The sequence below is a fragment of the Engystomops pustulosus genome, chromosome 4 (assembly GCF_040894005.1).
Source record: "Engystomops pustulosus chromosome 4, aEngPut4.maternal, whole genome shotgun sequence".
Taxonomy (NCBI): domain Eukaryota; kingdom Metazoa; phylum Chordata; class Amphibia; order Anura; family Leptodactylidae; genus Engystomops; species Engystomops pustulosus.
In genome coordinates this window covers 219763470-219778800 of record NC_092414.1, presented here as the reverse complement: position 1 = coordinate 219778800, position 15331 = coordinate 219763470, and the positions used below count along the sequence as shown (strand labels likewise).

The window sequence follows — 15331 nt, the reverse complement described above, 5'->3', positions numbered from 1 at the left end:
AGATGAAAACATTTTGTACAAAACATATTTCCATAATTTTTCAGTTCTAGGGAAAGGGGTTTTAATTTTCAATTGTCAAGATTTTGTTTTGAATTTTTCTTTTTTTTCCCCAATTTTTAGACGTAAGATTACCTTAACACTTGGGGGCCTGATCTATCATACTATGTCATCAACTGTGTGGACTATAGAGAAAATTCTACGTGCCCCTGAATCTTTTTAGCAGCAGATACAGAATTGTATATTGATCACCACATGAAGGAAGGTCACTGGTGGCCATTCACTCTCCCTTTCCCCAAGTTAATACTTTGGCAGGTGCAGAACATCACACTCACTCCATGAGAGTAAACAATGGAGCAGGTAGCTACCAGCCCTGCCATAATTTTACTTTAGGTAATATAAAGGAAGGAACAAAAAACAAGACTGGCACCATGCGCTGGAGGTGCAGACGTGCGCATAATTAGCAGCCCAGAGAGCCGGACATCTTGTCCCTATGCTCCGTACTGCCAATTATAAGTTTCTTTTCCTGGTGAACCTGGTGTGTAAATCTTAAAAGGACAGTGGCGCGATCAAGATGAAAAGGGGCTTGTGAGTATTTGTAGATGTTTTTGTAGATATTTTTTTGATTATTTAAAATGGATGATTTCCTTTAAGACTGTCCTGGGCTCTGGGCTGTATGAATATTATGGCCCCTATGAGTCTGGAATCACTTCCTACATCTGGTACTAGAATTTGTTTCTGGGGGAATAGAGGGCAAGTCTATTCTGTCTGCTCACAATTTTCAGTTTCAGGACCTCTAGAGGACCTTCAAAGGTCCTGAAATGGCTGTTATATACATGTGTTTTGAGAATACAAACAGCATGTATGAAAATGTTCTGAGTATAATATTTGGTGGGTGGTTTGGGTGGCCATAGTCCATAACTAATCATGTCATAGTAGTAATAGCTTCTATTATTAACACCATCGTTACATTGTTATCAGTGAAGGTTGTTTTCCCTGTCTGCTTTTCCCTTAGTGACCCGGAGCCTGCACAGATTTCCAGGGAATATTCCACCTGGGATTCTTGGTAGAGGATTTAAGTCACTTTCGAGATTCTATGTTTTCAACAGGAGAAATCACTGCTGGCAGGAGCTCGGGGGCCACGATGAATATTCCTGGTTATATTCTCCTTCTGTTACTACATCACACAATGAGCTGAGTGCAGGTCCAGGGCTTTAGGTATTTATGAGCTGCTGTTTTAAGTCCAGTATTAAATGTTTTTCTAAATTTGTCTTTAAAGGAAATCTACCACCAGGATGAAGGATTGTAAACCAAGCAAGTTGACCTACTGGTGTGTCCCCCCTCTAGTTAGATCTGCTTTTCTTTTAGCTTCCTATGTCCGGGTTTTTACAAAAAAGGCTTCTAAAATTATGCAAATAAGCCTGAGGGGCTCTGAGCTCCATAAGTGTTAATGTAGCCTGGAGCTCCTCAGAGTCATTTGCATAGTTTTAAAAGCTTTTTTTCTTAAAAACCGGGGCATAGAAGATAAAAGAAGAGAAGAAGAAAGAAGAGAAGAAGAAAAGAAGTAAAGATCCTGCCCGAGGGGGCACACACCAATATGTCCGTGTGCTTGGTTTACAATCCTTCATCCCTGTGGTAGATGTCCTTTAATTTTCCATCTGTATCGAGGTCTCCTAATACAATAATGAGAGGTCATGTGTGTATGATAGGGATGGCAGGACTTCTCAGCGCAGCGTCACCTCTATGATGTGTTTTCTCTTCCCCGCACTTCTCCTCACACAGCTGTGCTCCGTATCAGGTCCCTCGGAGAGAGGCTCCGATCAGGTGTCATTACTACATCTGCTTTCCAGAGTGTTCAGATATTTCAATATAAAAATAAATCCATGGCCTATTATAATAGAAAAACAAATAAAAATCTAAAATTATAATTTAAAAAATCTTAAAACTAATAAAATAGTAATACAAATTATAAAACAGATAGTAATAATAATAATGCAATTAATAATAGTAATAATAATAATAAATACTGACATTAAATTGATACATTTTATATATTTTCATGTGCACATTTATTTCATGTTACAGGGACAAGTAGAGAGGACGCAGCTCACAGCTTATAATCTCCAATCTCTCTGTGTAGGATATACTCTACTACATGTTTTATTCCCTGCATTTCCTGTTCATGTCATTCTGATGGGACATCATATTCTTGTACCCAGGCCAAGGTTCAGCTTCCTCCCAGTACAACATTGTGATGGATCTCTGAAATACTGGGGTTTAGGTTAGAACATTGGGTAAGTGGAAGGCTTCAAGGGATTGTTCATCAGCCAGAGATTCCTGTCCATAAAATGGCCGCATATGGAGGGTCATGTGACCTCTAACTGGCAATCGTTCATGGACAGATAGAGATCACAGTTAGGGATAGACAGGAATGTCTGGCTGATGAGGTAACAGACAGGAGACGTCACATTACATATCAAGAAGCAGAAATCTTACTAGATGCATATTGGTAAATTACCTAATATTCTGCCCCCCCCCCCCCACTACACTTACACTCATATTACACAAAACACACAATAAAGTGACCAACCCCTTTAATACTAGAAACAAGGATTTTCTGTTAATGTCTTGGTGTCTGAATAGCTTTCATAAGTCTATTTTCTGATGTTAGGACTGTTCTGGTGGCAAAGGAACAACCCATGCACAGATTTACTTTCCCTTACGTGTAGTCACTTACAGTTTTCATTAATCCAAGTGATCCTCATATCGGCACCGTCATTGTTTTGTCTTTCCAGCTCAGTTGCTCTCCACACTTTCAGGACCTGAAGAGAGGGGCCGATATATATCACACACACTATAACATTTCCCTTGGTTTACTTCCTCTACCTAGGATTTAGTAGGATGAACCAGTCAACGATAACTGAAATATTTCTTGTTGGCTTCCAAAACCTTCAGGATTTCCGGTTCCTCGTCATCTCCATGTGCCTGGTCATGTACTTGGCTGCAATAACGGGCAATCTCATTATTATCTTGTTGGTTTCCACCAGCCATCACCTCCAATCTCCAATGTTCTTTTACCTTGGTCATCTCTCCTTCTCAGATATGTTGCTCATTTCCAACATTGTCCCTTTCCTTGTGCACATTATATTATTCAGTGGGGGTCTAGTGTCCCTTAAAGGCTGTATAACCCAATTCTTTTTTTATGGTGTTTCTGCAACAACGGAGTGCCTTCTGCTGACAGCAATGTCCTATGACCGCTATCTTGCTATTTGTAGCCCATTGCACTACTTCAACATTATGAGCCCCAGGCTCTGCTATCATATCGTTGTATTTTGCTGGTTTCTTGGATTTGTAATCACTCTGGTTCCAGTATTATTAATACAGACCTTGTGGTTCTGTGGTCCCAATGTCATTGACCACTTCTTCTGTGACCTTGGACCTCTTCTGGAGCTCTCATGTTCAGATGTTTCTATCGTGAAGTATGAGGTGCTGTCACTCTCTGGCCTCTTAACGATTATCCCCTTTGTGTTCATTGTGGTCACTTATGGTTACATCTTTGTGACCATCATGAAGATCACCTCCATCACTGGGAGGCAGAAGACCTTTTCCACCTGTAGTTCTCACTTGGCTGTCGTGTGTACATATTATGGGGCCCTCTTTGTAATATATGTAGTGCCCCGCAGAGGGTTTTCTTTAAATGTCAACAAAGTGGTATCTCTCATGTACTCAGCAGTTACCCCATTATTCAACCCCATTATATATGGATTACGAAATCAGGAGATCAAAGCAGCCATTCGTAACCATCTCTACACATTGAGAGGAAACCGGAGAAAGTGATTCCTGGAGCATCACTCAAATAATCAAGGGAAAAAAATAGTTTGGTCAAGCTCCATTCCCTCCGACCCTGCACTTGTCAGGATACAGTGCACCAGCTTTTACTGAAGTGCAGTGCTACCCTTTTACAAATAAAATTGTGTTGACCTTATGGGAATTGAACCATTAATGTGAATTCACATAACAGGGCTAGGAGAGTGGGAGGGATAGCACTCAGCATCGTCTTGGATCACCTCTTCCACGTTACATGAACATGCAGACCAAGTGTTGGGATAAGAAGCTCCTCTAGAGCTGTGAATGGGTCTCGAGGCCATGGTAACAACTTTCTGGTCTCCAGCACCAGTCCAGCATCACCTGAGAGTGAAGAGCCTTCTCACCATATTGGCTGCTGTAGCCTTCTCTTCGTACATTGGCCTAATCAACTTTGGACAAAATTGCAGGAGTGAAGCCGGGCAGTGCATTGGTGTCCAAAAACAAAGAAAACAAGAAACTGAATTCCAACTTACTTACTGCTCAACTTTGCCTGTAATCTGTAAGGAGCCTTAACTTTAGTGATTGCTCTGAAACAATGGAGTCTAGGAGAGGAAATTCTCGCTGGACTGGATCAAGTAGACTGGAGCTCCAAAAGGAGACCTATCAGCTGCCAGGTCACATGTAAAATACACATATTTCCCTGTAGATGAAGTGTCCTTCATTATAAGCAAGTGTTTATTCCAAATATCAATCAACTTCCTGGCACCTCCCACTCAACTTTGACTGACAGTGACCTGCACCCCCGAGATGTCACAGCCCTCCCCATAATGCACTGCATATTTCTCTGCATTCAAACAAAGGTTACTATAAGATGCAAGATGAGGTCAGGTGTTTCATTGATATATGACGCAACAGCTTACAGAGCTTCTTAAAGGGACACGGTACCCAGATTTATCCCCAATACTAACTCCCAGCTCCTGAAGGAAGAGAATGAATTGTCCTATCTACAATTCCCTCTATTATATAAAATCACCTGTTTACTTATGAAAAATGAGATTTTTATATTCAATAAGTCACCTAAAGTATGTTACTGGATGCTACAAAACTAACAATAGGGGTTTCTGAATTGAAATCCCCCTACATCCTCAAAACTTGCCTCTGATCTTTTGCATATGACTTCACACAAAAAAGATAGATGGTCGCTTGCACAAGGTCCCTTAGAGGCAGTGGGGCAGATTTACTTACCCAGTCCATTCGCGATCCAGCGGCGGGTTCTCCGACGCTGATTCATGTCTTCCGGCGATTCACTAAGGTAGTGCGCCCAATGTCCACCAGGTGTCGCTGCTGCGCTGAAGTCCGTTGGAGTACACTGAAGTTCACCAAGCCATCCTCGGTGCAGGTAAGTGCATGTCAAGCGACACATTTAAAAAAAAAAATACAGCGTTTTTTCCGAATCCGTCGGGTTTTCAGACGCCAACGCCCCCGATTTCCGTTGCGTGCATGCCGGCACCAAAGCACCACAATCCGATCGCGTGCGTCAAAACCCCGGGGCAATTCAGGGAAAATCGTCGCAAAACGGTAATATTCGGGTAACCCGGCGTAAAAACGCGATTCGGGCCCTTAGTAAATGACCCCCAGTGTATGAAATGCCAGACAGACAGACATGATGGCGGAGTCTTCTCAAGGATTTAGAGAGCCTGTGTAGTTTCTAAAAACCTGTGAACATTCACGGCTGAATGTTCGCAGGTTTTTGCATAAAACTACAACAGGTCAGTCCTGGAGTAGTTCTGTCCACCAGCGCAGCCATGTATGGATCCATCATATGGTCTAAGCCTCATCTTGTATCCGCTGTGACAACCGGGGGCTTAGTCATCCGCCTGCACTCTATGTATGTTAAATCTACCCCTATGTCTCTCTTTGGAGTTCTGCTGCCCATCAGATTCATTGAAGTGGCTTTGGTCAAACACGTTGATGTTTTTAGGGTTACTGATACCCAGTTGTTTAATCACAATTCCACTAAGCAGACCAAAAACAGATCTTCAAAAAGCAGTTCGGTTCTCCAACACCCAGAATGGATAAAGAGTGATAAAAACTAAAAAAAAGCTAATAATAATGTGACTTTGGTGTCCTTTCCTGCCCCCTTCCCATGAGAACTTGCCATGCAGATATCACTTCTGGGGCAAATGGAGATACAACCCCTTCCTCCCTGGATGTTTTTTTCTGATCAAATGGCCCAATATTGTTCTGACCTAAAGGAAGTTCTGAAAGAGCTTGGTGCTTTAAAAGCTCAGGATGTTTTGTCAGGGCAGATGGAAATAATGAAGAGGAGACAAGAGTGAGCATAATGGAAGATGAGGTTTCCTCACTCAAAATCAGGATTACTTTGTTGGAAAAATCTGAGAAAATGTCAAGGCGTTAAAAGCGGGGAAGGCTAATCCACCAAAACGAATGACACTTAGGGTCAGGATCAGGGGATCCGAACCCCCAAAGTTTGGCACATATCTAAACTTTGCAGTCCGGGTGCACTCAAAACTAGTCCTGAACACTCATAAAGGGTTAAATGTTTCACACAGGTAACATCATCATCTAATCACTAACATTTCACTATATACTATAATCAGTCAGAAGTTAATCCTAACCAGAAGTTATCTATAAGAGCACTGATACTTCACCATAGCGACCTGTAAATGTGACATCCTCGTGTCCACACTGTGTCCCCTCACCACAGCACTATAACACGTTACGGGAGTGATAGAACGCCACGTGAGGCCAGGAATATACACAGGCTATGGCTACTGCGCCCGCATCCCGGCACTATCCACTTTACGTCCACTTTTCTTCATTTGCAACTTTTTTGGTGCATGTTCACTTTTGCTAATTATTTATGGTGTCCCCTGATGGTGTTTCTTATTCATTTCCTGGTGAAAACTTCTGGTGTGAGTATGGTCACCACACTGTATTTTTGTGATTTTTTTATGTCAGGGCCCATCACCTGTTTAAATTTTCTACATAAAAATTGATTTTTAGTGGGAGAGGAAATTCTTTCTTCGCTCTTTTACTTACTCACATCATTAGGTTGACATAATACAAGCATTGCACATTGATACATGATAGGTAGTGATGAGCAGGTGGTTTTGGGTCTGGTGGTTTTAATCAAATGTGGACCAAAAGTCCAGGTTTGTGTACCTGGACCTTTAACCGAATCCAAAAACACCAGTGATTGGGGTCCAATCTTTAGCACCGATCGTGGGTGTTATCCCTTACATGCCTCATGCAAAGCCACCAGTGGCATGTAATTGCCGACCTTACATGCGCACCACCATTTTGCCTCAGGTTTTATTGTGATTATGCCTGCAGCATGCAAGGGATAACAACAGCACCGATGTTACCGTTGAGCATTTAGGTGAACACCAAACTTGAACACAGACTTCGGTGTTTGTGTTCGGAGATCTAAAGAGGCTTCTGGGAAAGCGGGAGACTCTGGAGAGCTTGGAAGCGGTGGAAGCATGGCAGCTGGCTGGAGTGGTACTTGAAAACCGGAGTGGAGCTAGAAAGCTGCGGAAGCACGATGGCCAGCATTTGGAACACCAGAGCCAAGCAAGGCCGACATGGAAGCCGGACTTGAAGTTGCTAGCAATCAAACAGCTACTGAGGCATGGAGACAGCCTAGAGTGGCTCTTGGAAAGCCGGAAAAGCACTGGGAAGCTGCAGAAGTGGAGCCTGTGGTAGCCGGGATTCTAGCAGCTGTTCGAGCAGGGCAACCCTACTCAGATCCTCTCCCCAAGAAAAAGTCAGTTGAGACTGCGGGGCGAGAACATCAGCAACTGGTATTAGAACAGCAACTGGTCATTAGAACAGTCCATGATGGAATCCATGGGAACGCTGGAGACAGGAGCATCTGGAAACGCTGATGGGCAATCACTTCAACAGGAACCACTGTGGGAAGCGAGGTATGGAAACCTTGGAAGTTCCAATAGAATGCTGAAGATCCATCCAGGAAAGGAAGGGAGGTGCCGGATTATAAAGGCTTGTTGTATGTTTAGCAGCTAGCAAAGGATTTACTTTGTCCCCCTAGGTTAATCTCCATTTGCCCTGTTTCCTGGCAACCTTGGGAAACCATATAGAACAGCTAGAGATGACAGAAGGCTTGCTGGGAGGGACTGTAGGAAAGAAGTGCAAAAAAATAGGACCCTGAGTGATGTCACAATCAAATAACTCATCACATGCTTCAGGTCGTCCAATTACAAACATGCTGTCCTGATTCGTGTGAAAGGCCTTAGTGTTCTGGCTAAGGTGCTATAAGCATGAGACTCATCAGATGCTTCAGAACGGCCAATTACAAACATGCTGTCCTGATTTGTATAAATGCCCTTAGTGCTTTTGCTTCAGTGCCCTGAGCTGATTTCACAAACAGGAAGTGCCGCCCCCTTCAGGAAAAGCTGAATATGATTTTATATGAAATGGTGACAGAAATACCAGGCTGTATCTCAGAATAGGAACAAGCCAGCAGCATGATATAGGTATCATTGTAATTGCTGTCAAAGTCTCTCTCCAGCTGCGCTAAAACTTTGTCAGTAAGTTTACAGTTACGATTTAACTTTTACACCTCATCTAAACCATAGGCGGTGTCTGAAACATGATAGTGGTCATATTGTTTTGTGCAAATAGTCTGAAAATAAAATGACCTTATAAAAACATTAATACACAAAGATACAGAGAAACACAGGGTATTAGGGCCAAAATCACTTGATCAGGTTGCGGGGTAGGGTGTGGTGGGTTACAGGGTTTGGCTGGTTATGGTTCGTATCCTTTTGGCAATTGATTGATTAAACAGATCAATTGATTTGGAGATAAAGGAGTTGTGAAACCTCTCTGTATGAAATTCATCTAGCGGTAATGGTCTCTTAATGTGCTCAGTTGTTCAACTTACATAAGGGTGAGAATTATTTTCTGTGATTGACACAAACTTGCACAACCGGTTCCAACAGATCCTTAAGGGAAGGAGAGGTAGATGGGGTACTGCAAAGCGAGGAGAGGTATATAGCTCAAGAACAACCAAATTTATGCTTCAGCAGTGGGTATAAGGAAAGACACTTGAATTACAGCTCATAAACCTGCAGCTAAGACTACTTTTAGAATCAGAAATTAACCCCTTACTGGCAAAATGGTGAAAAAGTGGCCGTTATTATATTTTGATAGATCGGACATTTTGAGACATGGTGATACTTAACATGTTTATGATTTTTACTGTTATTTATTTTAAATCAGTTCTAGGGAAAGGGGGGGGGGTGATTTGAATTTTCTTTACAAATTTCTTTTTTTAATTTTTTTCATTTATTTGCCACTACTTCATTTTGCAACAAAAAAAATTCTATAAAAAGTGATCAAAATGTTGTACAGCCCTCAAAATGGTATCAATGAGAACGTCATCTCATCTTGCAAAAATGAAAAAAAAAACACAATAAAACAAATTTAGTTTCCTCGTGATCACACTGACCCAAAGAATAAAGGAGCGCAAATGCGTTTTTCCACCAATTTGTCCCTGCATGGGGAGTGGCGCTTGGGAGCCTCAGTGCCTGCAATAATCTCTTGACTTGGACCTTAACCTACGTGTGTTCCTGCTTCCTGAACTCCAGTTCCTCACACAACATACAGGAATTTAGTGTTCCTTTATTATTATACAGAAGATCCAGAAATTTAAGGGACACGCTGGTTAAAACAGACGTTAGTCCCCAAGATAAACAAATGAGCGCCCATGATGATTGTAGCCCTTTATACCAATCGAGCACCAGGACATACCATTATACAGTATATACAGTAGAATTGCAGTATATACACTACTGCTCAAAAGTTTGGGGTCACTTAGAAATTTCCATATATTTTTTTTAAAAAGCCCATGTTTTTTCAATGACGCTAACATTAAATGAATCATAATTACCCTTGTCAGGCTTCAGGGCTAGTGGACCCACTGTATCACCGCGGACGATAACGTAAGCCAACACCTGTGACGGGAATCTAAGTGGTATCCAGTTTTCACCAGAACATGCCACAAAGCGGGTTGGACTTGCTGTGGCATGGTACCGCCAGGTCGTTCCACAGGTGCTACTTTGTCCGCGGTGGCAGCCAAGGCGAAGTACAGAGACATTGAGCAAAATCCTAGTTGGGGACAGGCAGGAGGTCAGGACAGGCAGTACGGGATCAGAGTCAGGGACATAGCAAAAGGTCTAGGCAGGCAGTGGAGGAGTGTAGTCAGGAACGGAACCGGGGTCACAATGGGAAATCATATTAACAGCAAAGTGTATGGAACACAGCTTTCTCTAGCGCAGAAGGCACAAAGATCCGGCAGGGGACACAGGAAGGGGTTGGAATTTAAACTGAAAGGGTGGCCGGCCAATGCCAATTACCTGCGTGCTGGGTCTTTAAATCTCAGTAAGCCAGCGTACGCACCACATAGGAGGCGGGGAAGTGTTTGCTGCACCGTCAAAGCTAAGTGAGTCAGCGGGGGATCGGAGCAGCAGAGAGGGACACAGGTGCACCTGTGAGGTGGGTCTCAGGAGCACCCGTGGTTACCCTCTATACATTGTTAATGTGGTAAATGACTATTCTAGCTACAAACGTCTGTTTTTTAATGCAATATCTGCATAGTTTTATATACCGTATATACTCGAGTATAAGACGAGTTTTTTAGCACAACTTTTGGGCTAAAAATTCAACACTCAGCTTATACTCGGGTATACAAAATAAAAAACTTACTACTCACCATTCCGACAGCCCGGACAGCTCCTCTTCATCTTCATTTTCATGCCGCAGGTCCGCGGCAGCTCTCCGTGGCCGCGCCTCTTCTGTCTTCATGCTGGCTCGGGGCCGCGACAGCTCACTGCGCACTCAACTGTGATGTCAGCCGCTGTTGACATCACAGAGTGCACCGGGCGGGCCATGCACATGGAGCTGGCATGAAGACAGAAGAGGCGCGGCCACGGAGCTGCCGCGGACCTGCGACATGAAGATGAAGATGAATAGGAGCTGTCCGGGACGTCGGAATGGTGAATAGTAAGTTTATTTTTTTTTTTTTTACCGGCAACAGGGGGTTGGCAGGCATTATAGATAAAGGGGCTGGCAGGCTATCTAGATAAAGGGGCTGGCAGGCTGTCTAGATAAAGAGACTGGCAGGCTACCTAGATAAAGGGGCTAGCAGGCTATCTACATAAAGGGGCAGGCAAGCTATATACTGAAGGGGGCTGGCAGCTATATACTGGAGGCTGTGACCAATGCATTTCCCACCCTCGGCTTATACTCGAGTCAATAGGTTTTTCCACTTTTTGGTGGTAAAACTAGGTACCTCGGCTTATGCTCGGGTTGGCCTATACTCAAGTATATACGGTAGGTCCATTTCCAACAACCTCCACTCTAGTAATTTGATGGTACATGGTATTGTGTTTGATAACTGTACAACAAGGCTAATGGATGTTTAGAAAACCCTTAAAAAACTATTTTCAAGTATTTTTTTAATTAAACTTTATTGGCATCCAAAAATACATATACACAAAAAACAATGGTATAAATATACAAAATACATTAAAAAAAACTTTTTATCAAAATTTGTGCCGTTCATGTAGTTTATATGTGGTGCTTGGTTGTTCACTACTCACCCACCCCCTCCTCACCCTTCTTTCGCCCCTTGACCACCACAACATTCTCTCAAATACTAATGTCTTGAGTGTGGAACTTTTCATATCTACACTTTTTTTTATCTGGATAAGTTTTATCCAAATATCTTATATCTTTGCATGGTTGCATTTCTGTGAAGATTAGTTTATAAGATATGCAAACCAGTCTGTGGTGCTCTGCAGAGTTTAATGTGAGACTCTACAAATGCAACAAATTGCCAAGAAACTGAAGATTTCCCACAATGGTGTGTACTACTCCATTCAGAGTAGGGCACAAACAGGTACTAACCAAAGTAGAAAGAGAAGTGGGAGACCCCTCTGCACAACTAAGCAACATAGGTCACAGGTCCTTAACTGGCAGCTTCATTAAATAGTACCCGCCAAATGCCAGTGTCATCCTCTATGGAGAAGAGGAGACTCCAGGATGCATCATTACACAGCACCCGCCAAATGCCAGTGTCACCTTCTACAGAGAAGAGGTGACTCTAGGATGTGGCCTTCAGGGAAGAAAGGCAAAGATAAAGCTATATCTTAGACTGGCTAATAAAAGGAAAAGAATATGAGCAAAAGAACAGACGTTGAACAGAGGAAGATTATAAAAAAGTGTTAAGGATGGACAAATCTAAGTTTGAGGTGTTTGGATCACACAGAAGAACATTTGTGAGATGCAGAACAACTGAGAAGATGTGGGAAGACACCTGATGTCATCTGTCAAGCAAGGTGGAGGTCATGCGATGGTCTGAGGTTGCTTCGGTGCTGGTAAAGTGGGAGATTTGTGGAAGGTCAAAGGGATTTTGAATAAGGAGGGCTATCACTCCATACCAATCCCCATGGACAGCGCTTGATTGGACAAGGACAATGACCCAAAAAATGATCCCCCTCCAAAAGATCTATTTAAGGAAAAAGCAGCAGCTGGTATCTATCTGTAATGGAGCAGCCACCAAGTTACCAGATCTCTTCCTCATTGAGCTGTTGTGGGAGCAACTTGACCAAATGGTACACAAAAAGTGCCCTTCATGCTGATCCAACCCTGTGGGAGGGGTCACTGGAAGCATGAGGGGAAATTTCATCAAATTAACAACTAGAGAATCAAAGGTCTGCCATGCTGGGATTTCAGCAAAGGGAAGTTTGACGGAAAAAAAATATTATTTCAAAAGAAAAAAAAAATGTCAAACCTTGTCAATGTCTGGACTATATTTTCTATTCATTTTGCAATTCATCTGAAAAATAAAAGTATGAGTCTTCATGGAAAACACTAACTTGTCTGGGTGACCCCAAACTTTTGAGCAGTAGTGTAGTAGGAGAAATCAGACCCTGCAGGTTTGAAGTAATATACTAAAAAAATATATAAATATATTTTAAAAAAATTTAAAAAGTAAAAGTTTAAATCCCCCACCTTTCCCTAAAACATATATCAAAATAATGAAAGAGTAAAAATGTTACTTATTGCCATGTCCCACAATGCCCATTCTATCAAAACGTAAAAAAGATTATTCCCAGCTGTGCTGTAACAGAAAATAGCACCAAATCGCCACTTTTTTGTTTTTCCATCCGTGAATATTTCAATTAAAAAGGATCAAACAGTCATATAGGTCCCAAATTAATATAATTTAAAACATTAGTATTTCCCACAAAAAAATAACACCTAACGTAGGTCTGTGCACCTGAGTGTGAAAAAATGATTGGCCTCAGAATTTGGCAAAATGCTAAATATTTTTTTTTTTTTTTTACAAAAGATTAGATTTTTAAAAAAATCTACTGAAACCAAATAAAACCTTTATCAATTTGATATCCAAGGCTGATTCATGTAGGGGTTTACGATCAAAGCAGACACTGGAGACAATGGGGCAGATTTACTTACCCGGTCCGTTCCTGATCCAGCAGCGCGTTCTCTGCGGTGGATTCGGGTCAAGCCGGGATTCATAAAGGTAGTTCCTCCGATGTCCACCAGGTGGCGCTGCTGCGCTGAAGAGCATCGTAACGCACTGAAATACACCGGCCTATCCTGGATGAAGGTAAGTGCAAGCTCCGCGACACTATTGGTTTTTTAAATGCGGTGGTTTTTCCGAATCCGTCGGGTTTTCGTTCGGCCACACCCCCCGATTTCGGTCGCGTGCATGCCGGTGCCGATGCGCCACAATCCGATCGCATGCGCCAAAATCCTGGGGCAATATAGGAAAATCGGCGCAAGTCGGAAATATTCGGGTAACACGTTGGAAAACCGCGAATCGGGCCCTTAGTAAATGACCCCCAATGTATCCTCCGAGCACTTTCTTTACCTGCATTGCCCTTCTCTATTGTTTTTTCTTTTAGTATGTTCTACAAATCATTACCCAAGAGTCTACAATAATCCCTCAATGCACAATGTTCATGGTCTTCTCTCCCACCACCCACTTCTTCAGGTCTCAGCACTGTAACTTCCCGTCCCTCCACCTCTGTTGGAATAAATATCTTGTTTTTCCAGTTTTTTCAGGTTCCGCTACTTTTGTAGGCAATTGAATGCTGCTGAAAGATGGATTCCTCTATATTGACGGCTTGTCACAGGTTGTTTACCAACCATGTAAACTCTTTCCATTTAACTTGGTATTTGCCAGAGGCTGTTCCTCACCAAGGGCTTTACATTTGTAATTGTGGATAGTCACAAGTTTCAAGTTTATTGTCCTACCTGTCCACAGGGTTTACTTCCTCCTCACTAATCTGATGATTCTAGTACATTAAGCTCAATTTGTTTTGAATTTAGACGTCTCCTCAATAGTAGATGTTTCAGATGCAAAAAAAATTTGTTCCTCACTGAAAAACCTACTATAGCTAAAAATTCTGAGTAATATGACATTGGGATCTTGATTGAACCAAGGACATTCAATCTCCATCACTTTGTAGAATAATTTCCTATTATTTGGAGTTGTGTTTCTATGAAGACCATTGTTTGTTGATGATAGAATTACCCCAAAATATTACATATTAATTTCCTACCCCTACCTTACTACAAGCACCAGAGATTGTCTCTCTGCCATTTCTATCCATCCACAAGCTCTTTCTACCATCTAACCTACCCAAGCCTGACCTCTACATTTATATGGGGGCATCACCGTAACCCCACGACAAACCCGATGTTTGGGGGGTTGTGCCGGACTTCAACATCTCATTTTTGCCTAACATCCAGTCGCTTGCACACTCCTGCTGCTCGCACCACAAAACATTTCTAGAGTCTGTCCTTTCTTGACTACGGTATTGTCGTAGTGATTTACTCTCACCTCGACTACTGTAACTCACTACTTATTTATGCTCCACTTACTAAACTTTTTGGTATACAATTTATTCTTAATGCAGCAGCCAGAATGGTCTATTAATCCTGATACTACACAGATGTCACTCCTGTGTGTAAGTAAGTAAAAGTCCATCAACTTCTGTATTCAATTGAAATTGATCACCCTCATCCACAAAGCTCTGCACAGTGCTGCAACTCCCTACCTTTCCTCTCTCATCTCATTCTATCGCCCAGCTCATTCATTTTGATACAAGTGATATAAGATTACTTTCTCCCTTAATTTGAACCGCCCACTCATGTCTCCAGGACTTCTGTTGAGCTGCACATATTCTCTGGAATGCACTACCTTGAACTATCAGGCTAATAACTAACTACCAAACTTTTAAACATGTCCTAAAACCCCATCTTTAAAGTTAGGCCAAACACATTCCCTGGAAAGACCAGAGCAGCAATGGAAATTTGGAGACCAAAAAACTTTGGGCTATTTATCTTCAAAATAACATTACTTGACTATTGCACTTTGACTACTATAAAGAAACTGCTAAATTGCCGGCAGGTTTCAAAGTAGTTCCAATTGTACTTCCACAATCTG

The 15331-nt window shown here is 42.2% G+C and overlaps 1 protein-coding gene across 1 annotated transcript; it reads left to right on the top strand.

Moving 5' to 3' along the window:
* The first annotated feature begins 2898 nt into the window (after positions 1-2898).
* On the top strand, positions 2899-3834 carry LOC140128650 (olfactory receptor 10C1-like). Its single transcript, XM_072150348.1, has one exon. The coding sequence runs from the start codon at positions 2899-2901 to the stop codon at positions 3832-3834; it is 936 nt and encodes a 311-aa protein (XP_072006449.1).
* The last annotated feature ends 11497 nt before the right edge of the window (positions 3835-15331 follow it).

Coding starts and splice junctions, on each gene's coding strand:
- LOC140128650 (XM_072150348.1), top strand. CDS start 2,899: ATGAACCAGTCAACGATAACTGAAATATTTCTTGTTGGCTTCCAAAAC.